General features: G+C 40.2%; 1 protein-coding gene across 1 annotated transcript in view; it reads right to left on the reverse strand.

Moving 5' to 3' along the window:
- MTHFD2L (methylenetetrahydrofolate dehydrogenase (NADP+ dependent) 2-like) overlaps positions 1 to 22990 on the reverse strand; it is a gene marked incomplete at its 5' end in the record, with an annotated part of 28720 nt that extends 5730 nt beyond the window's left edge. Inside the window, 6 exons of the mRNA XM_010283177.1 lie at positions 2596 to 2721; positions 9210 to 9302; positions 15157 to 15264; positions 16025 to 16177; positions 21409 to 21531; positions 22806 to 22990. Of these exons, the coding sequence (XP_010281479.1) occupies positions 2596 to 2721; positions 9210 to 9302; positions 15157 to 15264; positions 16025 to 16177; positions 21409 to 21531; positions 22806 to 22990 (788 nt within the window). The remainder of the gene's footprint in view (positions 1 to 2595; positions 2722 to 9209; positions 9303 to 15156; positions 15265 to 16024; positions 16178 to 21408; positions 21532 to 22805) is intronic.
- Between the last annotated feature and the right edge of the window lie 348 nt (positions 22991 to 23338).

Genomic DNA, 23338 nt, shown 5'->3' on the forward strand with positions numbered 1-23338 from the left:
AGAGTAAATACTGTTTCAAGGCACTCCATAATACAGCCTGGAATTTTTGCCCAAAATAAACGGTTAAGCACAGAGGTACCCCGGTGCCACTACTACCAAGCCAACCATTACAGCAGCTGTAGTAGTGATATACACAAGTCTTCAACTGTTAAATTTTTGTAAGTACACTAAACAATCCTGTTGCTCCTCCTCATCCACTTGAGTTTAAAGGACAGCCAAAGCGTGCTTCTTGGCTTGAGACCGTGTACACACGTACACCGGCATATGCCAGCGGTCAGTCCTCAGCCCAGTGTGGGTAGCGCTGTCCGGGGCAAGGTCAAGGGCTGCCTACAACAGAAGCAGACATGACTCAAATGCAGATTGCAGAACACTTTTCAAAACTTCAAAACTCATTTTTTTGTGCAGCTATCAAATTCTCTTGGCCTGTGGTAGGCATTTTTTCCTCCAAGCATTTCTTATGTTGAATTCAATAATGAAAAACAAGAGAAAAAAAATGAAATGGCATCCTTTTTTGTTAAAGAGATAAAAATAAACTTTAGTGTCTACCTTACCTCCTAGAGATTAAAGGATGGCATCCAAGTACTGCTACGATATGAAAACCGAATCGAAACACTTTCCACCCACCTACTAAACTTAATTTCCTCTACGGGAGATTTTCGGTTCGATGACCTGGTGAAATAAGCCATTTCCATCTGCTTCTTAAAAATTGAAGTCAATCTCTGATGGCCCAATTAAATCTGTGCTCTCCCCACGGCCACATTTTTCTACTTAAACAAGTGGATGAGGAAACAATAGATATCGGTGGGCCACACGATGTTAAACAGCTGCTGCATGACATGCCATTCATTTACATACTTGGCCTTAACCCGCAAAAATAATTTCCACTTAGGCTTAAGATACAAATTCAGTCAAGTGATCAAAGGGAGAAAAATGATAAAATGATTTGCTATGTGAACACACTAGCTTGTTCCATTTCCTAACTGTCAAATCAAACACTTGGCAAGGGTGATTTACTTTTTAGTATTCAGTACTGTATACATTGGGATGGGTTTTTTTGTTGTTAGAGATTTAGTGAAACTTTCACCGATACCAATGAACCAACAACAACTTCCCTTTGGCAACGCACAGTGAAATGCTCCTTGCAACTGTAGTGGCATAATCCAAGTTGAAGTTCCTCCCTCTTTTTTGGATCTTCCCTCCCCCCAGGTAAAATCCTGAGAACAACCCACACCAGACATGACGAGACATATACAGTGCATTGCTGAAACTCTGAATCACAGCCTCACCATTGAATCTATACCTCCATTACATTCAGAAGGTCTCACATTTACAGGAAAACAAACGAAAAGGAGACAATTTCATATTTCTCAAAGCTATAGCTTTTTTCCTCCCATAGCTGCTAAAGCAAATGCAAAATCCTGAAAATTATCTGTACTTCAGTTCCGTTGCGAATACATAACCTTTTACTTCTGATAGTGCACGTAGAATAACAAAACAAAACAAAAATTTCCAAGTTGTACTCTAAAAGTATTTTTCTGCTGGAGCTCTCTTGTACACATACGGTTATACATTTCCAAATGTATGCCGAGACAATCGCTTAGCTACACTCGTGGAGGTAATTTCATTGACTTTAAACAGACGGGTATCATGTAGGATGAGTAAAAGAAGCAGGAACTAAGGGAGTGATGTAATTACAAACACATACAGCTGGCTAGAAACATTTTTAATATAATTAAGCTTTGAGACATTATGCCAGCCAAGATGTTAATAACCATGAAAAAAAACCCGTGGGTGATTTTCATACTTATCAAAATAAGGAACTGTTGAGAACCATTAATAATGTGGGTAAATGCTGCCTAAGCTTCCCACACTCAACTCTGCCAATAAGCTTTAATTTTCAACTGCAACAATCCTGCTATTCCAGTCTGGAGCTCCTCCAGAGCAGAGATAGTTAATCAACTTACATTGTGAACTTGCTCTGCAACACATTAAACATAAAAAGATCAATATGTAACACAAATTTTTATCTGTTAGACTTGCTTGGACCAAGTTTTTCAGCAGCTTAATCGTGAATCCGCATTAAAACTTAGCATAAAGGATATTTCTAAAACAGAAGTTAATGTTTTCACACACAAGTGTGCAGCCAGAGCTTGTAAGTTAAAGGAGGCTCAAGAAGCCGTGGTATAATAATATTTGCTATGAACAGCGGGAGACCCTATGCTGGTGCTAGAGCAGAAACTGCTTCTATTGCTTACTCTCAAAACCCTTCACAGACTCACAAAGGATTAAAGAAACCTGGATGGACACAAGCATCTTCTGCCACCACGCTGCCATAAGAGCTCATCTGCATCTCTTAAAGGTTGCTGGTATGTGTAATTAAAAGTAACACTTCCTCTCTTAAACAGCATACCATTTCTTAAGAGCAGGTATACAAACAGACAGTTTGTTTTCTTATTTAAGCAAATAAATTAGACAAAATTCCTGCAAGCGTCGTCTCGTTTGAGACACTGGCTATTCCAAGTATTTATCAGGAATAAATCCCACAAACTTCAATAAATTTATCACACAGCTTCATATAAAGAGTCTTTCACTGACCTTCAAAGTCCACATCCCCAACTAATTTGGTCTTTCCTGTAAGAGGATCGTGGATATGGTTGATGCCTACGTCAATCACAGCTGCACCTTCTTTGACCATATCGGTTGTAATCAACTTCGGGATACCTGGAATCATCAAGGTATATTTGATTAACACAGCCAGGTAGCCCTACGGCAGTCGTTTCCAATTATATAAAGTGGTGTGCATGCACGCGTACGTACGCACAAAAAAGATGATAATTCTTTCACTTGATTTTTTCTTGATACCTCACACACAGAAAACAATTATTCCTCAGTTTCACACAGTTCGTAGTTATGCGAGCATAAGGTGGTATTTGTTCCTTTTGACTAAATATTTTCAGCTAAACATGCTGTCACAAACATAGTCAACATGACCTCTAAGATGCCAGTACTTGCTGGTTTGTGGCAGTAAGTCCCTTTTGTAGCATTTCCAAGGAAAAGCTGGATGATAAAGACACTCTGTGAGCCACCAGAAACCATTAGTATTGTCAGAGGTGTGTTGATCCAGAAGCGTTGCCAACTGCTGAAGCAAGCCATGTACTTCACCTCCACAGCATTTTCTTCGATCTTTGCTTTTTTAATACCTGTATTAGATTTCTGTTACTCCTGACTTGTCAGATTTCTCATATACTTTACTTGTTACCTCCACATCTCAAGCAGTTACTTAAATAATGAACACGAAGCACATGAAATACCACTGCTACAAAAAAAAAAAAAAATGCTAGCATGGTGACAGAATCTGATCTACCCTGCCATCTTATTTTTGATTCCTGTCATTTATACGCAACAGGTAGAGAACACGAAAAAATAAAATGGTCAGCTCAGATTTACCCATAATAATCAGCATCAGTTCAATCTGTAGGAGAGATGCCTTTCAAGTAAAACTTTCTCCACCTCATCTTCTAATAAGCGAGCAAATTAAACATACTGGATGAAAGACTAGTTGGTTAATTGTACCCAGATAAGAGGCTCCAATGGTACGTTACAAAAACGAAAAGCGTATGCGGAGGGAGTACCACAGGGGCCACGTGTTCGTTTATAACATGACTAGCACGACAATAGAGAACACTTATTATTTAGTAGTGGCACAAGGTGCAGATGACACAAAGCTGGAATGAACGAACTTTAAGTATGTACGTTTAGCTTTCAAGTGCCACTGGAAAAAAGAAGCAAAGCATCAAGTATCATTTGACATGCAACATGGAGGAAGAAAAGGCAGCACATATACATACAAATAGTAACCCCTCACAGAGGCAAGACAGCAAACAACTGATTAGGTGGTAATTTTTCAGAAAAAGAATTTGGGGGTAGATCAACTCAACTCGAATACACACAATCAATCTACTGCAAGATACACATAGAAGCCCCAATAATGTCTTCCACATATGACGTCAGCTGGGACACCATATTCTCCTTGTGGGTGCTAGACTTCTCTGATCTGTCTGTTCACATCTCTACAAAACACCAACCGCAATGAGGATTATGAGGACACTTGGCAAAGAATTAACGTTTTACATTTCACGACAGCCTTCAAGGATATTAAAAACTTTTGGCACAAGAAGAGGAACTATGCTTTTTTTCCCCATGTCCATGATCAATGTAACACAACAATAATAGACTTATGTTTGTTTCCCTTGCTGCACTGTCCAGATCTTTTTAACCACAAGAACCAAGGAACATTGAAGCAAGCAGTCCAAGGAAAGAATCAGGAGGTCTCTACCACTGGAGATCTGAAAAAGCAGACTGAACTACCACGTACAAAATAGCACTTTCGGGGTGCTAGTATGGAGTCAGAACACCATTCCCACCTTGCTTTCCTACCATTTCCGCATGGACACAGCAAAGGGAAACCGGGAAGACCGCCTGCATTCAAACATTACCGAGGTGCAGAAGATGGCACTCTGTCTCTTCACTCCTTAGGTAACGAAGCCATTGACACTGGGCAAACACGTTTACCAAAATTTGTTCACGGGTGCAGGATGGCAGCTTGAAACTGAATCTGGGACAGCTGAGGCTTTTCTAAGTTACTTTCTACTGCTACCACCACAGAAGAGAGCAAAACCCCACAAACACAACCCAAACCAGAAGTTATGCAATGGGATTGGTTTTGGTTCAAGAAACACACTCGACTAACAGGCAATTTTAACTGTGATCCTGGTAACCCCAGACCTTTCACAGGGGAGCTTCTACAAAACTCCATGTCCTGCTATTTGTAGCAAATTGGGATAACTCCCAGCTTGACCAAAGCCAGCCTGGCCTCAGCACTACAGACCTTCATCATCTCTCAGTGGGCTACAGTTGCGTAGTGTCCTGGGGTACGACTTTTTTGCTATTGAAAAACTCCAGCTAAAACAGAGCGTTGCAACAAGCTGCCTCAGCTCTTTCATACGCAACATATTTCTTCAGCACAGTTAAGCATCTTGATATTCATCACAAAATGTTCAACCGTCAGGTCCCAGCAGACTTAAAAGGTCACTTTAAGGTACAGATAAAGAGTTGAGTCAATGGCTATATGTTTCCAGTCAGCACAGCTGAGCTATCTATACACATAGCAACAAACACCACAATAGTTATTTAGATATTGAAACAACTTAAGAACAAAAATGACAACCGAATTACACACAAAATCTGAGTGGGGTCCTACTGAAGGGGATGGCAAAACTCCATTTTCTAAGGCAAGAGAGAGTAAACATCTTCCAGTTGGAAAACATCATTGCTGCATGGGATTTCAAACTGCGGGTAGCAGCACACATTTACTTTGAGGAGATCAACCTCATATAGCTTCCCCAACGTGCTGAAGCTAGAGCTAGTACGTCTTATAGCATGCAGACAGCTCCACTTGATGCACAGAAAAGATCTTCCTTGCAAGAACAGGATCGTTAGGTCAGCAGGATCCCCATTTGCAAAAAGCAATTTTAATGACAGTAAAGGCTGTCTTAGGACAAATGTAGTAAAGCAGTGCTTTACTAACAGCAGTGTCGTGTGTGACGAGACATCTGAAAGTTTATGCCTGCACAGTCACAACAAATGAAGCTTCTTCTGGAATGTTAATTAGGCAAAGCAGCATCTGAGACCAAAGTCATCGCATGCGATAGGGGAGCCAAGAATATCAAGTCCTTACACATCATCTGCATTAACCTATCATACCTTAACTGCAAGAGCAGCAATCTCTTCTCTGCATTCACTTTAAATGACCTCCTAAACTTCTTTCCTACCATGCAACCTCCAACTTTGAGTGATGGGAAATTCCAACTTCAAAATTACAATTCACCTTGCTTCTTGAGCACTTCCGCCAGTTCTATGTTCTGTGAGGAATGTTCATCCTAGTAATAGAGTATCTCCAAAGGGCTCCCCTCTCCCTACCAAAGCAGCTGTCTCTCAGGGGGGAGAAAAAGGTAAGAAGGAAAAGAAAGCAAATCCATATGGCTCGAGACTGTAGTTTTATTGGCGGCAAACACTAAAATGCAAGAGCTTTGGCTTCATTTAAAGTGCTGGATCACAGCCAGTTAGTCATTTAGATACAGGCAATGCAAGAACCTTCTTTGCTCTCCATTTCTCACTCCCCCATAGGACACAAGCTTGAAACTCTGCTTCTAATGTTGAGCAAGCCAAGACCTCAAATTCTGTCTTATGCCATTTGATAACATCTGGCTGCGTCTACTTCATCACACCCTTATGCAATCAGTTGCAAGCTGGTTGGTAATTGGATAATGCCTCAGCCTTATGGGGGTAAATGATCTGTGTGCGATAGGGATGGAAGCATATTAACGGAAGCTGCACAGTTACACCCTTTGTAAAATGGTTTGATAATAGGCCAAATACTTAATAGCAACAAATAAACTAACCCCCAAACCAAATGAGCAGATCTATTTACCTAAGCCTACTTTACATACCAAGCAGGAAGAGATAAGCTTTACAGCAGCTATTCCTAAAATGCACCGACTGAAGAATGTGGGAAAATCTTTCACTGGTAATTTTCGTAGAAAATGACGAATCACGTTTTAAAAGAGAAACAAAGCCCTACCTAATCCCAGCTTAGGTATGAGGACTGTAAAATAGCCAACTCCTGAGAAAGCTCACCAGCCACTATCTGAATAAAAGGCTCTGACAAATGAGCAACTCCTATACAAGAGGACCACAGACCATGTCCCGAGGGACAGCGCAAGTAGTCCCAGAAGAATTTCACCTGGCTTTCGGCACTCCCGTTCCTTCTCCTCTTTACGCCCTCTCCGAACACAGCAGAAAAATGAGTCTTCTCTCTCAAGGCTGACTGGAAAGCCAAGAGAGCAAAAGCAGCAGGTTGACTAGTCAAAGACTGCCTACTGCCTCCTTCAGCGCCCTGGAAGTACCACGGTGGCTCTATGAGCACCACAGGTCAAGCTGCACTCATTCTTCTATTACGGGTCTGGGCCGATGGCAAAAAGAACAGACTCTGTGGGACGTCTGTATAAGCAGGGATAGCAGGCAAAGACAGGAAAGGCTACAGGGGGATGCCAAGGGCCCAGTGTGCTTAGGAGGAAGCACAATGCTTTGGCTAGAAATGCAAAAGCTGCGTGGTATTGAGGCAGTTTAGGAAGCTCCACCTGGAAGCAGACACACGGATTTTAGGGGAGGGGTAGGCTGGACAAGAGCAGCATTGTTAGAACTTATAATGCAAGGAGCTGGGAGGGAATGAAGGGGAAGGAGTAAACTGCATGGATAATTACCATCAAAGTAAGCAGGAAAACCAGGGTCCCAAGGCTGGGGGCAAAGGAGAGACAACATATGAAGACGGGTATTCTCAGACTCAAGAGAAAAAAAAAGAAGCACCTGATTTGAAGCGTTATGAAAGCCATGAATGCAAGTGAACACAAAACTCCTCAGAGAAAGAGTACCACATCAGAATGAACAGACTCACTGCAACAAGTCACCAAGCCGGGAGCCAGAATGCAGATGGCTCTTCTAGAAGTATCACATGGTAAGAGGAGAATGAGAACAGGAATCTCACTCTTATATGCAGACACACACAAAAAGCTGTTGTCACAGCTTTCTGCACAGTGGCCTATGACAGCAGCTCTTGAAGTTAATTTCTTTACAACACTCACTGAACAGGTCACACATTTCCGGGCAATGCGTGATCCCAAAGTTACTTAAGAACTGTGCGCATGGTACCGATGGGAACCTTGGAGAGATTCCACTTTAGAAAGTGTCATCTTCCCCAGAGCATCCACTGGGGCAGGGCTGTACACTGTTCGCACAATCTAGCCCTCATTTTTTTCATCATTCCAAGTATATCTCGTGTTGTGTCATGAGTGTTGTATCATGCTCCTGTTACAAATGACACGAGGGAAACAATGGGAAGAACAAACATGGCTGAATTGCTACCGAACTGTTTAACTACGAGCATAACTGATGACAAACCACGTTCAGCATAAAAATCAGAAGTGATGATTAAACTGGAAGCACTGAATTTGGATAAAAAGTTACTATTTTATTTCCAATTAGCACACACATTATTATTTTGCATTCACGGTGCATGAATTCCGGTCAGGCCCGCAGTTGAGTAATCATACGCGGGACAAGTGAGCCGTTTCTTGTTCCCGGCCTTGCACGAGAAAGAGATAGTGCAGTTAAGCCCTGCAGCAAAGGACACCTCACTTCAACAGGAAGTGATGAGCTTCCGACAGGTACGTATCTGTCTTCATCTAGCAAATAAGTAAGACAGACTTTGGTCTTGAAGATGATGAAGAGAAAAGAACAAAGACACAATCCTCATGCGGTCCTCCAAAATGGTAGGAGAGCAGAAGGATGTCCTGCACTGGGAGGGGACACAGAATTTTACCCAAGTTTACGTCGGATTGTTTGGTTTTTTTTTTTTCCAATAACTTTATATTTCTATTTCTAATACCCATAAATAAAAACCAGAGGTTGTTCAGACGCAGAGTTCTCCTTGTTTTTTTCGTTCTAGACTAGTCAAACTGCAAGTATTTCACTCCACATTGCTTTAAGAATAGAGACACTGATTTTTCAGACCCCTTACTCTAGGCAATTACCATTCTCCTCCTCCTTACATGATAACTGTAAAAGAAAAAAAAATCAAATAATAATTCAGTTGTTAATAACATATATTACCAAAACTACCAGTTAATTTGGCAGGGTTGCCCTCAATTCTAACAGCAAGGGAAAAGTACCATTGTTTTATGAATGCAGCCTCCAGCCGATTTAAAGAAACCCTCCTGTCAAAATTTAAATGACTCATGATTTTTGCAGTGCACGGAGAACGTTTTAATTTACATAATTATACCTGTATAAACTACGCACCGACTGGTTCCCAATCTTGAGTTCACTCTAAAGTCTCCCTAAGGGAAAGGTGTCACATGTGACGAGAAACAATTCATGTAAAAAGTGCAAATGTGAAGGGCAAGAACGAAGAGTCAAATCACTTGACCTTCTTACAACAAGAAATCCTACTTCCTGGAACACCCTCAGCAAGCACGAGCACCAATTATTTGCTGAAACGAGAAATAGCTAGTAGTGCCACCGCCAGAAACACCAAAGTTGACGCTGTAGGTTTTAATCGTTGTCATTGGAGTACTAACAACAACTAGTATTACCTGCAGCTACTATTACAATGTCAGCGAGTTGTGTATGGATCTTGAGCTGCTCTTTTGGCGTGTATCTGTGAGTAATGGTCACTGTAGCATCACCTGAAATGTAAGAGATTATCAATTAATTGTCACATATAAAATGCCCATATAGCATTTACTTTCAGGTGCAAATGACTGACTTGGGTACACAAACAACAGTACAGGTGATCATCAGATGTGTCTTCGAACGCATCATTTATTTCAGCATAGGCAGAAAGCTCACAACACATGCTGTTCGCATGTATGAACACATTTATTCTGAAAAATTCTCACAGGATGAATTCATTTATACACCGTGGACTAACTTATTCCTTGATCATCTTCATTACATTCAGTGGAATTACATAGAGCAAACCCAGCATGGAATCCGGAGTCTACTCATATTAGGCGTAATTTGTATAGTGTGCCGTCAGACTCAGTTGTTGGTCACAAACTCAAGGTTCAAGTACAAGATCACCATGTTTGAATCTCCGTCCTCAACCATGCTGCCATTCATCTGTCCTGAAGCTCCCTAGAGGCTTCCCTGGGCATTCTGTTGCGTAGACAGGAACAAAGGCCACAGTCTTCCCTGTACCTGTGCCCTAACTTCATAATGGCGTTTCCCTCAAGTCAGAGTTTAGTCTTTGGCCCATGTTTTTGACAGATTTTGAGTGTTGAAGAAGTAATTGGTAATTCCAGTTCAGTGAAGTGGGACTATTTCTGGCTGATATTCCCACTCCCGAGAATTAACGCAGCTGATAATCTGGCCAACGACAGGAGAAGATAACAGAGGCTCTTCTCTTTGTAGGGCCAGATTGCGGAGGGAATGAGCCTAGTAGCTATGACAATAAGGACACTGCCAGGCCAAGGGTCTTTGTTTAGAAATCCTGAAGACCAATAATTGTGTGCAAGGGTCAGTCGGCAAAACCCCTCTCTTGACTGGAACGCTACCAGATTTCATCAAGGAGACGCATTCTTGAATATACAGGTGGAACACAATCAACAGCACCGTTGGCATTTACCAAGTTCTCATTGCATGGATCTGACAAGGTTTATAACAACTGAAGGAATCAATATATCCAACGCATCTATTTTTTCACGTGCTCACAGCATTCCAAGTCATCATTTTATATAGCTCAAATGCAACAACGGGAATGGGTAAGACTGGAGAAGAAGGTGCTCAGAATTTTGCAAGTGTCCTACCATCTCTTGTATATTCTGATTAAACAAAACCAGCTGAACCCTTAGTTCCTACATCAGAGTAGGAAGTTATCATAAATAAAAGTTCAGACCCTTTTGGGCAAACCCAAAATATCTGGGGCCTCCTCCTGCATGTATCCACATTGGTGGTCAAGAAGCTACAAATAAACCCTCCTTGTAAGACATGAAAAACCTTGTGCTGCTTCATGGAGATACTGAGGAAAGACAACTACACACAAAAGGAGTTGTCACGGGGATAGGGACTGCAGTCTCATACTGCATCCAACGGCAAGTGTGGTGATGCCTCAAGGTCTGCCCAAGGCAACAGCAAAGATAACAGTTACCAAAAAGGAGTCCTCCCAACACTTCCCCTGTCAACTATTTGTACTGCACAGTGTTCAGCTGTTACATCCCCTCATCTCCACCTTCCACTCATCCTTGACTCCTGAGCCACATTATTAACCATTAAACTAGAAGTTTTTGCCATCTTAGACATTACCACCACATCTGCTTCCTCTGGAAAACGTCTGACTGATCTAATCTGTGCCTCTCATCTGATTAACTCTATTCCTCAAGCATCTCATCTTCAACCTGTCTGTGCTCTGACTTCTCTGCCCTTTCCCCTCATATTTGATCCCTCTTTTCCTTCAGTCTCTCTAGCCCATATCGTCTACTCAAAGACAAGCAAATGAAGAAATTTTCGGATGATGAGAACAGAAAAGTACTGATTTGCATAAGCGATTCCATAAACTCAGAACTCTCTCACCAACCTCCTACAACTTGCCATGAATTTAAGTGCATTGAGAGCTTAGCTAATTGTCTTCAAAACATCTCCACAGTAACCCTTCTTGAGGTAGCAACATCCCAGCCAGTACATAAAGCCTACATGTCAAGATTCCTTCATCTTTCTTCCTTAAACACCTTTGCAATCCTGAAATAACTCATACAAACAAAACAATTGGAACAGGACCGAAGTATTACTCATTGATACTCCTCACTTTGCGCCAGTCTAAAGCAGCGCATCTCCAGCTGCTGATTCGTTTGTACGTAGGCCACACACGTACTATTTTGAGGGAGCAGTACACAGGTTGTAGAGATGGTCAGAGTTTTCTTTCTTTGGAGGCCTCACTCTCCAAACATATTAATAACCAATCATTTGTCCCCTTGCAGAGGAACCATGCCTATTCTTTGACGTGACACACTTTGCTTTTTTTTTAGCTAATGCTCTATCAATCACACTAAAACTTAGTGATTCTCTGAAGGGCCGCCCTAGACACATGAGAGGCAAACTGACTTATCACTGGATTCTGGAAAGAAAGGCTTGAATAGAATAGAGGAATCTTCTGATACGTATTGTAAACAAAAGATGAAGCATTTCTTGCCCAAAATCACAACCATTACTTCCAAAAATATATACACAATAAGATTCTTTTGACCACTTATTCTGTACGCAGCAGAGAAGCTGAGAAAAAACAACGGGTAAAATCCAGAGTTACAAATATTCATACCTCTGAGAAATACTATCAGTGCTGTTTTCCCATCAAGATTTTAGTGAGCAACGTGTCTGTAGTCAGCTCCGGAAACCAAGTAATAGCTCTCACTATTAAAGAAAAAAGAAGAAAAAAAAACCAAAAAAAAGTCCCTACCTTCAGAATAGCAGTCCAGAAGCTTACAGACACCTCAGAAAAGGTAGGTTTTCCATTTATTTGTAATCATGCCAAAAGAGAAAATAAACAACTATTTTTACACTGCTACTTTTGCTGAAAGAAGAGGAAGATATTTAGCAGTTAAGACTCTGCATGACACTGCCGAGTCAATTCACCAGCTTATAAGATCGAGATAGTCTCTTGACCTGCCTACACAAAACATAATTCGTTTTGTAAGGGTTCAGAGAGTTTTCCGATCTGACCGGCTATTGCCACCTGCAGGACACTACAGTTTCTACATACAAAATATCACAGATGGAGACAGACCCTAGCTTTTCAGTTTTGTTCATAATCTATAAAAAACCCCACAACTAAAACCTACAACACAAACCAGGTATCACACACACACCTTGCATAACTTCTCAGTAAAAATTATTTAATCAAATCAGCCGAACTGTCAATAATACCCTACCCTGACTGACAACCTGAGAAAGTTCTTTTTGAGCACTTAACTGTAGGTTTTGTCTGGTCCTCACCCTCCCAAGTTGGAAAGGAAAGAGCGAGAGAAAGAGAGAAAGAGCGAGCGCGAGAGAAAGAGCGAGAGAGCGAGAAAGAGCGAGAGAGCGAGAAAGAGCGAGAGAGCGAGAAAGAGCGAGCGAAAGAGCGCGAGAAAGAGCGAGCGAAAGAGCGCGAGAAAGAGAGCGCGAAAGAGCGCGCGCGAAAGAGAAAAGAATAAAAAAAGCTTTCACTTCATTAGTATTGACATGTTCAAATTGTTCTAAACGTGTGCTCAAGAGCAAAGCCTGCCTTTGTTTGGTAAAAAATAAAATTAGCAACTCCAACATGTAATTTTCAACTCCAAAACATACTTCATCCAGAAACTTAGCACACTTGCTAAAGCTACCTCATCTTGTATCCTGACAGATGTCTCTGACCATAATGTGCAAATTTTGTCCTGCTATTAGCCACTAGGAAATCAGGTGGAAAGCATGATTCCAATTAAGCTGTTATTCTTATGTTTGCCAACCTTTCCTTTAGCTCCACCTCCTTGATCTCATTACATTTTAGCTTTATCCATTCTCTTTCACTGTCTTACTCAATTTCATCTGAGCTGCCTTCAGTTTCTTCTCTGTCACAATACATCCAGAAATTCTGATAGCCATTGAAGTAAAGCTGAAACCACTGCCTAGCCTGCCTTCCCTTCCACACGCTGTCCAGGCTGGCCTCTTGTTGCTCAGGGCAGAAGCCAGAAAGAAAGCTAACTGCAGAAGACCAACCAGATCTTCAAGGACAGCCCGATCTGTGAGTCAGGAATGAAAAATATACCTGACTAACCCAACTATGAAAATATTTATCACCCTGTACAAATTCATACCTAATGCTAACTTATTGTCAAATGAGTAAAAACGTTCCTTGGTTTTCTCATTGTCAGCTGCTTCACACAGTATACTGCCACTTGGAAGGCTAGAGGGGAAAAAAAAAAAAAAAAGAGAAACCACCTTAAAAATAAATCCATTTCTTCACAATAAGCAAAGATAACTTCAATGAGTTAAATCTTTCTACATCTAGATTCCAGCTTCACTGTTGGTAAGGGATTATCCAAACGTTTTTCTGTCCCTACACAGAATACTTGACATACATAGCATCAAGAGCAATGCCAGTAAATTGGGCTGCCAGTGAAGTAGCATGTACTATGTCAGGAATCAGAATGTAGGCAGACAACCGTGAAGCACAACAAAGTTTGTTCATAGGCCAAACAACTCATGGACTAGGCTCCCAAACAAGTCATACTACCAGGCAATCAAATAAGAACTACAAACCCAGGATACAAGCAAACACAACTAAGCCACGGATCCACCTGACTCTGAAGCTGAAAGCTACAAAACAGTATTTAGCTACAGCTAAAAGACCTCCATGCAACTTCTGTGGGTTTTGTAACAAGTTGCTGAAAGAATCTCGGGTCACCAAGTCTCTCATTTCCAACTGAGAAACCTGCAAGTAGTTTACAACATAACTCTGTGTTGTACAAAGCCTATTTCAAACACCGAACTGCACTGCCAGTAATATATATATAACCCAATATTTGCACAAATGGCAAAAATGCTGCTAATTTTCATGGGAATGGGGATGAGACCAGAATTATGCACTGATGGTAATTACAATTCAAACAGTGAGAGAAGTTTCAAATAGCAACTTTCCCACAGAGGCTGAATGGAAAAACCAACTCTATGATTAGTGAGAAGCTTTTAGTGTTTCATTATATTAATAACAGATTTCACTCCACTCCTATTAAATATGCCTGGGATTAAACATTCATGTTTACCTCATTTGTGCACACCACCTTGGCAGTTTCTAACATCAAAATGAAGTTGCAAAAGGACACTATTCTATTTAAATGATATTTGTTTTTCTTTCTACAGCACAATTACAGCAGCACATGCATGCTTCTGTAATTAGGATTACTTAAAAATATTTCCATTACAATCCCCAATTTCCACAGGGATATAAACTGCACTGCAGAAAAATCCCCCAGGCCAACGTGTAATATCATAGAGCTCATACTGACAAGGTACTTTTTTGGTCATTTGGAGATTTTCATAATCATCACCTAACTAACAGAGCATAACACAGGAATCATGTCATAGTTGTTTTTTTATTTTAATCTCTCTATATATATGTGTGTGTGTGAGTGGGTGCACTCATGTGTAAGAAAAACTTGACGTTAATATTACATAATCAAGAGGACAAGACATACAGCTATATTGTTTTGCATAAACATCACGTGAACCTCGGTAGCTCTTTAAGGCCACACTGTCAGGTATGACCCTCAACGTTCAGTGCTAACTGTGTTTAAACAGCAGCTATTTCAAAAGGAGGACAAAACCATGACATAACAGCAGAAAAAGTCGAGTCCATAAACTGCTCTCCCAAGAACATGTCACGAAATACATTAGCACATTTAATTCGTTGCTGTGGTTGCAAATATTGTACAAAGGACAAAAGCTTTCTCTTTTTATCTGAACCCTCTGGCCAGCTTCATTTTCATGATTTCACAAATGGAAACATGAAAACAACACTCACGGACTTACCTCCAGGCCTTTCATGCTCCCCATCAGTATGTAAAAGCATTGAAATAGGCATTCCAACATTCTTAGATCTTCCAGCCACAACAACGTTTTTTCCAAATGTTTGTATTCCTTATAGGGAAAAAAAAACCCAAACCAAACCAAACAAACAAAACTATCAAAAAACTACTCCAATATTTTGATATACCTAAACCCTTCTTCTCAATCCCCAACATATAATCATTTGCTGTTGTGGACTGCTGACATCAACATGACTTAAAAATCCACAAGGCTGAATTTGAAGGATGAATCCACAAAACAACTTTCAGCTTTCACCTTAGAGAAACAAAACTGGCATTATCCAAATCACCTTTTGGAGGGACTTCAGTTCTCTTCTCTGACCACAAAGGGAAACGGAAGTTCTTATGTCTACCAATAAGAATATGTATAATATACTTCTAAAATAACAACTATTGAATACATATGCATTCTTTTCCCCTTCTAGCACTGAATTAAATGCTCCCATTTTTTTTCTTGTTTCTTCCCCCTCCCCCAGAAGAACTTACGCATTCAAATCTATGCAGTAAGTAATCACGAGGCCAGCAATATCACAGAAAGGTCCTTGCAACATTATAAAATGCAGAAAATAAGTTAGCAAAGTGTCTCCCCAAGTGTTCTACAAGGACTACTGTCTACACTTAATTAATAGTTACGCTACCAGCAAAAGATCTCATCTATTTGGCACCTCCTTATTATTTAGATTCATCCTCTAAACGTTTGTTCTTCAATCAGCCCAATACATTTAGATAACCTAGACCTTTTAACTCACACCTGACTTTCTCCTCCACTCATCTCCTGAGATAAAGAGTTTCAATACAGTTCAGTTTCTTACCTGTCCGTTTTATGATTTCCCACACGGCAGCAGCAGTGGCAGGTATTATAGAAGGCTGATCAAGACACAGACGTCCAATATTCATAATATGAAATCCATCCACATCCTTTTCGGGTGCGATAGCGTTACAAACCGTTCGTTCATCAATGTGATCTAGGAAAAACATTGCTTTCAAATTACAGTTCTTTTACTTGTCAGGAGTCATCAATAATATCTGAATCATTACACAGAGAAACACACTAGTTAGACGTAACTAGAGTAGTTATTATTATTCATTATGAATAAACTACTCTCCCCCTCTAAAGGCAGGACTTACAACTGCACCTTTTGTTCATGTACTGAAAATAAAACTATTCCGTTTGTGACACTACTAATAGAACAGATTCGGTCAAAATATGAGGCCAATGCTCAGCTGAGAACGACGACTCACTATTTATAAAAATAAATGTTTAAGCAAGACACTTAAAAGTCACTTCCGCATTCTGGAAGTGTTAATTATCCAGTGGCTCAAAAAACCAAACCAAACCAAACCAAAAAAAAACCCATAGGAAAAAAAGTTACTGTGTGTGTTACCTGTCTCAAAGATCACAAAGGACCCAAGTGTTAAACAAATGTATGGAAACCTAAGCTGAAATAATTTTGCAGGCCTACCTCTGCCTTTCCATTTTACAGTGATACAACTGTTTGTAGTAATTCGCTAATCAGTAGGACCACAGGATATCCCACTTCACTGGAAAACTGTGACAATGCATAAAATTGTTTGATATTGATGAGCTCGAAACACTAAGTATGGCTTAAATGATGACACCTGCACATAATGTATCATTCATATCTATTCATAATGAACCTTCTCCATATGCACTATTGATATGGGGTAGGTCTGCAACTGCTTGAAGCTTATGCTGCATAAACATTGGTACCGATTATGAAAACAATATGCATTAGCCAGTCCTACCTCTGCAAAGTTACAAACTCAAGTATCAAGTTTGCATAAGTAAAGACACTCCAGAGGATCAGCTTTACAAAACACCTCCATACTGACCCAAAAAGCAAACTTTGTTTAATAAATCTATTTCCCCAGTGGTACTTCAGTCACAATTTCAGTATATTGCTTCATTGTTGAATAACGTCCCAAACTGCTTCCAGCATTACACTTCCAGCTTTACTTCCATCTCAGAATGATTATTTTCGGCATCTTTTACATAATGATACAATGCCCATTCTAGGCTACATCCCTAATAGAACTCTGCGACTGTGAGGCAATACGTCCCAATGTCGAATTCAGGGAGCATAATGAGATGTTTAAAAAAAGATAAATCAAGGGAAATGAGTGTTGATTATGGAATTCAGACATTCCCACTAAAAATATTGTAAAGACAGAGATATGATCTTTCAATTTAGTAGTCAACTAGCTCTACTCAGGTATTTTGTGATTTTGCATTAAAAGGAGCCATCTAATTAAAAGACGTCACACGTATTATAAAACTTAAAATGTGGTAATGTCTTGTTAAAAGATATACAATTAAAAAAACCCTAGAGTTACACCAGACTGTTTTGATTTACGATTTAATACTCCATTTTCAGACAGGAGGACGTTTCCTTCTGAATCCTAATGAGAAAGGTCTGTGGAAATTAAGACGTTAAGTACATTGATGAAAGAGCCTCTCAGAAGTCAAACTAGCCAGTGCAGATTGAAGGCAACCATAATCTTGTTTTGATGTCAACTTAGTGAATGAAAACAACAAAGAAGAATTAAATTGGAAGTAACCTCTTAAGCATTTTTTGAAAAAAAAAAAAAAACCAAAAAAACACCTCGATAACCTTATGCAAGTTTGGACATGGTTTAGCGGGCATGGTGGTGTTGGATTGACGGTTGGACTTGATGATCTTATTGGTCTTTTCCAACCTCAATGATTCTGTGAGTCTGTCAAGTTAGCTGCTCATCAAACGACGACTCAGCAGCCACGCTTTTCTTTGCACCTGGGATAGGACAGAAGATGGCTCTGACAAACACGTCCTCATTGCTGTCTGCCTTCAGCTTGCCAGAAACAGACAGAGAATAGATACACTCATGCGAAAGGGAAGGAAGTCACGCTTTACACAGCTGCTTTTTTCCCCACTCAAAACTGATTTGCAGAACTTTAGTAAAGGTCACGTAGTACTGGGAAGAAATGCAGCTGCACAGCTGGGAACAAGTAGGCTGACATGGGCCTCAGAAAAGAGGATGTGGACACCTTCCTTGCCTCATCAGAGACACTTCTAAAAGACTATCTCGGGCAGGCCATCCCCAAACAGACAAACAAAACCAATTCGAACTGTATAAACAGGTACTATGTTACTTAATGAGTAGATTTTATTTGCCTCAAGAAAGCTATTTTGCTGGTTCGTTTCCACTTCACTGCAGATAGCCTCATTTATTTCCAGGGGAGCAAAATGATTTCTTAAGTGTGTTACTGTCAGTGTCATTGACCATGCTTAGCCTCCTCTCAACCGATATTCATACAAACTTACCGGCTGTCATTCCAAGCTACTCTCCAGGCCAAGTTCCTCTCTGCACTCACCCTTTCACTTATTAAGTAAACTTGCAAGGCGACACGGGGCATCACTTGCTGGGCTACTCTGACACATATGCAAAGACTCTTATTTGCACAATAAACAACATGTGCCTCTAATGTTGAGATACAAAAAATAAAGACAGCTTTTCAAAAGGGAAGACTGATGACAGTAAAAACGTAGCAGCAAAGGGATTCGAAAACATACCACATGGATCAAGAAAGAGAGACACAGAGCAAGGAGAAACCTGTTCAGCAGCAGCAATGAGCTCCCTGGAAATAATTTTGAGAAGCTATACTGGGACGCTGCTACGATTTGGAGAGTCAATTCCACCAAAGCAGGCTACGCTTAGGCTGGCACAGTCTTTCACAACAAAGGGACTTCACGCCTGTAGTAATTTCTCTGATACTACTTTGCTGATTGCAACTAAGAAAAGTCTTAGTTTTTCACATTCTATCACAACTAAATATCTAACATTTCATTGCCATCTTGCAGGCAATTTAAAAAAAAAGATACTGGAAACTCTCCACAACACCATTACCACATCAGAAGTAATGTACTCAGAAGGTGCACAGAAAGCAAGTTTTCCCCAGGCAAAGATGACAATCCTCAAAGTTAAGTTGCTCCAGCTCACAAAAGTGAAAGAGAACAAAGCTATTTTCTGCTTCTATTTTTATCCCCAAGTTGATCAACAGCCACACCTGTGTGTGGTTTACTGCAAAAAACCCAAACCCCTACACAAAGCCCAACTCTGGAATAAGCAGCTTCCACTGATAAAGTTATGACAATTTCTAGGCTTTGTCTCCTTCCATTGCAATGCAAATTCAAATAACTTTGGAAAATGAGCTAACGTAGCTTTTTGCCCTTCCGTTTCTGAAGTTCCTTTGGGAGAAAAGAAGTAACTCCGTAATCAGAGTTGTATCTGACGTCTATTATGGAAAGAACTTGCTGAACATTTTCAGTTGGCGCTAACTTGCATATTTAACTGGACTATACAGACAAAGCAATACTGAAAACAGTTCTGCTACCAATAGAACTACTCTAAGTATTTTACTAAGGCAGGCAACAGCCAGGCCTCAAACTAGCAATTTTTGTAGGTTCGAGGAAAGCTAATTATTCTTCCTGTAGTTACTGTGACAGGCATACCGAAGTTCCTGAGAGGGATCTTCAAACAACTACTTTAGGGCTTAAACATTTAAGTGTACTAGCATCAGACATTTGAACTGACATAACTAGAATTATATTCAGGGTTTTTTTTCTTTTCAAATGTTGAACAGGTTTGAATTCACTAAGTTTCAAGACTTAAGTCTACTGTTGAACTATGTAGCCATGAAGGCAGACAGCTCAAGAGCAATCCTCCTCATAAAAAAAAAAAAAGCATCTCTGCAAGCAGTACCTGACACAAGTAAAACAAGTGACACATGAGACCATGCTTCTGAGGAACACAACAGTGGATTGGGAGCCCAGTGGATGAGTCCGTTTCCTTCGCTACGCGCTTCAGACAGACTTCCATCCCTAGGCTGTCTGTACTCCATCCTTTGCACGAGTTCTTAATGCTGAAATGAAAATTTGTTACATGACCCATTTCCCCTAATCTGCTTGTAGTGGGAGAGATGTTGTTCAAAGTAAACCAGGTACATGCCATCAGCTCCCAGAGTTCTTTTCTCAGTGTCCAAGATAGCAGTCTCCTTGCCTATGTTACACTTCCACCTTGTGGCCAACTTATTTCAACCAGTGGCCTATCTAGGCTAGCTTTCATAAAAAACACAGCGCACAACTTGCTAATCGCCAACGCTGATGTTTATTACAACTACGTGCAAAGTATCTCTTCCCCTGTAACGTTCAGCACCTGCCCCAATTTTTGCCATTTCGTACATGTGGAATAAAGGCAGCGACAACTGTCTGAAAGCAAAGACCAAGACTTCAACTTCACTATCATCAGAGATACTTACAAACAGTAACCCTGGAGTCCCAGTTAGTGCTAGAAATCATGCCTATACATGCCAAAAAGATAGCTCCTGCCCTTCAGAGCACACAGTATAAACATATGATAAAAGACAACACTTGGAAATAGAGACAGATGAAACCCAACAAGCCAGTCAATTTATTACGACGACTCTAGCAATTTAGGTACCTCTTCATTAGGAAGCATACAGTGATTTAGCTAAGATGACTTACGTAGATTTAGATGAAAACTGCAAGTTTTATCACAGCCAAAACATCATTTTGCCAGCTACTGCCAAGTGCTATTTTACTGACACTTTATTACAAGTTAGGAGAAGAGAAATAAAAACCAAGAATATAGTAGAGGCTTTTAGGACCTCAGCACAAAGTTCACCCGGAACATTAGTGGCAGCATAGAAAATGTAAACAATTGTTTAAGGCAAAACCTGGAATCACCATGAGAAAGGCCGTAGCATCATCCGCTAGATAGCATCCCTTGGCGTGACATAGGGGATGAAAATATGGCCAAGGTCTAGGAGTTCAAGGCAAAACAGTGCAACGTGTTACAAAAGAAACAAAGAGAAATAAACTGGATAAAGTGCATGACTGGAGGAAAATTTCTTGAAATAGCACTCTGACTGAACTTGAAAAAAAGGCAAGGTTGACAGTACGAAATGATTCTCACAATTCAATTTGCTTTTTTGTTTAAAATGAACTGCAGGCTAGTGTACAACAAAAAAACTTAAGGTCTGAACTAATCCTTCATTACACATGTCCTCTTTCAAGATCATCTTATGCCACCAAGATACACTTGCAACCCAAAATTGTCATACTCTTTCCTCTTACATTGACCGTATATGAGGAGGGGGACAAAAGATGTCACCTACCTGGGAGAGGTAGCTGAATTAATAAACCACTAACTTTTGAATCCTTGTTGAGTTTTACCGTCATATCTAAGAGTTCTTCCTGAGAAATGTCTTTAGGCCTCAGTATGATCTCACTAGAAATGCCTGATCAAAAACAAAAACAGAAGACACATATTAGTATCAGGACATTTATCTACCGATAGCTTAGTCATTTTGTCTAAAAAACTGTCCAATGCTTAACAACTGTCTTAGCCATGAAGGACTTGCTAAAAATTCTGCTTTCGCTGTCTGGTCTTGAATGCTGCCTTTCTAGATTGCAAGATTATACTTGACATGAAACACAGAGAAAAAAATAAATTAATCTCTACTCGGACACATTAACTCCAAAATTAAACAACAATTTAGAAATAGTTGGAACACAAAGCATGTAACTTTTCTACAATTGTGCTCTTGAGAATTACAACTGAAACTGAACAGATAAAGCTACAGTAGCACTACTGGCATTTTATCCGATAGCTTTTCTACTTCTGTGGGACAAAACTCATTAATAGAAAAGAAAATCTTCGCAGTTACTTCACAAGAGGCAGTTTCACCGACAGCAACACTGAAGTTGCCCGTTTAGGCAATTATAGTCTTTCATTTGGAGATGAGAAGTTGCAGTGAGTGGGCTTTATCCCAGTTATTCACTCATTTAGCTTTACCGTTTGATTTCATTATGCTTGTCCTTTGTGTTCAGAGCTGTGAAGCCTTGGTTTTGGATTGGCTTGCCTGGCTCTACTGTGGAGCTAAAGCATTCAACAGGACAGATATGCCATGAGATATAGCAGGTGCACATGAAGATAGACGTCATAAAGAAATTTCTGACATTATGAAGAAAAAGGTTCTTCTCAATATCTTCCTGTGAAACTGGTTACTTAGTCACTGTTCCCGTCAACTCTGGGGTAGTAGGGCTTGCTACCACAATTGGAGGTGGGCTGAAAAACCCAGTGAAAAATCCAAACAGCTCTTAAGCAAGTATTTCACATTCAGAAATGATCAGTGTCTTGCAGAAACAACTAAAAACTGCCATGATTTCTCTCTGACAGTCTTTATTCACCAAGACAACTAACTGCGAAAAAACTTTCCCACTGTTCTCCTTCAGTTTCCAGTTTCTAACCGTAAGGGTGCAAACTGTTTCCTAAGAACATTTTAAGACACTGAACAAAGGGCTGCCGTTCATGCGCCACTAAAACTACTTTCTTCACATGTCAATGCAACTTCCTTTCTTCAGGGTCATCAGAGAACATGAGGAATAAAACAGCGCAAAATTAAATTAAGATATAAAGGGGGTTTCCCCCCCTTCTTTTCTTTATATTTTTATCATTAGATAACATGATCTTGTGTTTACCAAAGGATTATTTATATTACATAACACATACCTACAGCTGCAGCTGCTTTTATCTTGTTTCTGACATAGATATGACTAGCTGGATTGTCTCCTACTAATATGACAGTGAGATGAGGTCGCTTGTTTCCAAAGGATATCCATGATTCTACATCCCTTTGAACTTCTTTCAAAACTTGTTTAGCAAGCTTTGTCCCTGAGATAATGGTTGCTTCATCACTATAAAGACAAAAAGATACACAATATTTAGGTCTAAAATTTCATAAACAAGAAACTTGTGTGTGATCTACTGTGTTAAATACTTGCAAATGCTTTGACTAGTTAATTTCCTAATATTTCAAATATTATTTGAAAAATGCTGACAAACTGCAAGTCCACCTGGGGAAAGAAGAGTTTCCCCATGCTCTTATTTGAAGAGCAGGAACATGCCATCAGTGCATACAGAGAGAAACTCACCTGACACACCCCACCTTCCCAACACACGTACCCAGCCAGGTTGAACTGTCAACTCCCGCATTTGGGAGAACATTCTTAAACCCTTAAGTGTTCTGGTTTTAAGGAATTTTT

This window comes from Phaethon lepturus, unplaced genomic scaffold (genome assembly GCF_000687285.1).
Source record: "Phaethon lepturus isolate BGI_N335 unplaced genomic scaffold, ASM68728v1 scaffold11280, whole genome shotgun sequence".
Classification (NCBI taxonomy): Eukaryota; Metazoa; Chordata; class Aves; order Phaethontiformes; family Phaethontidae; genus Phaethon; species Phaethon lepturus.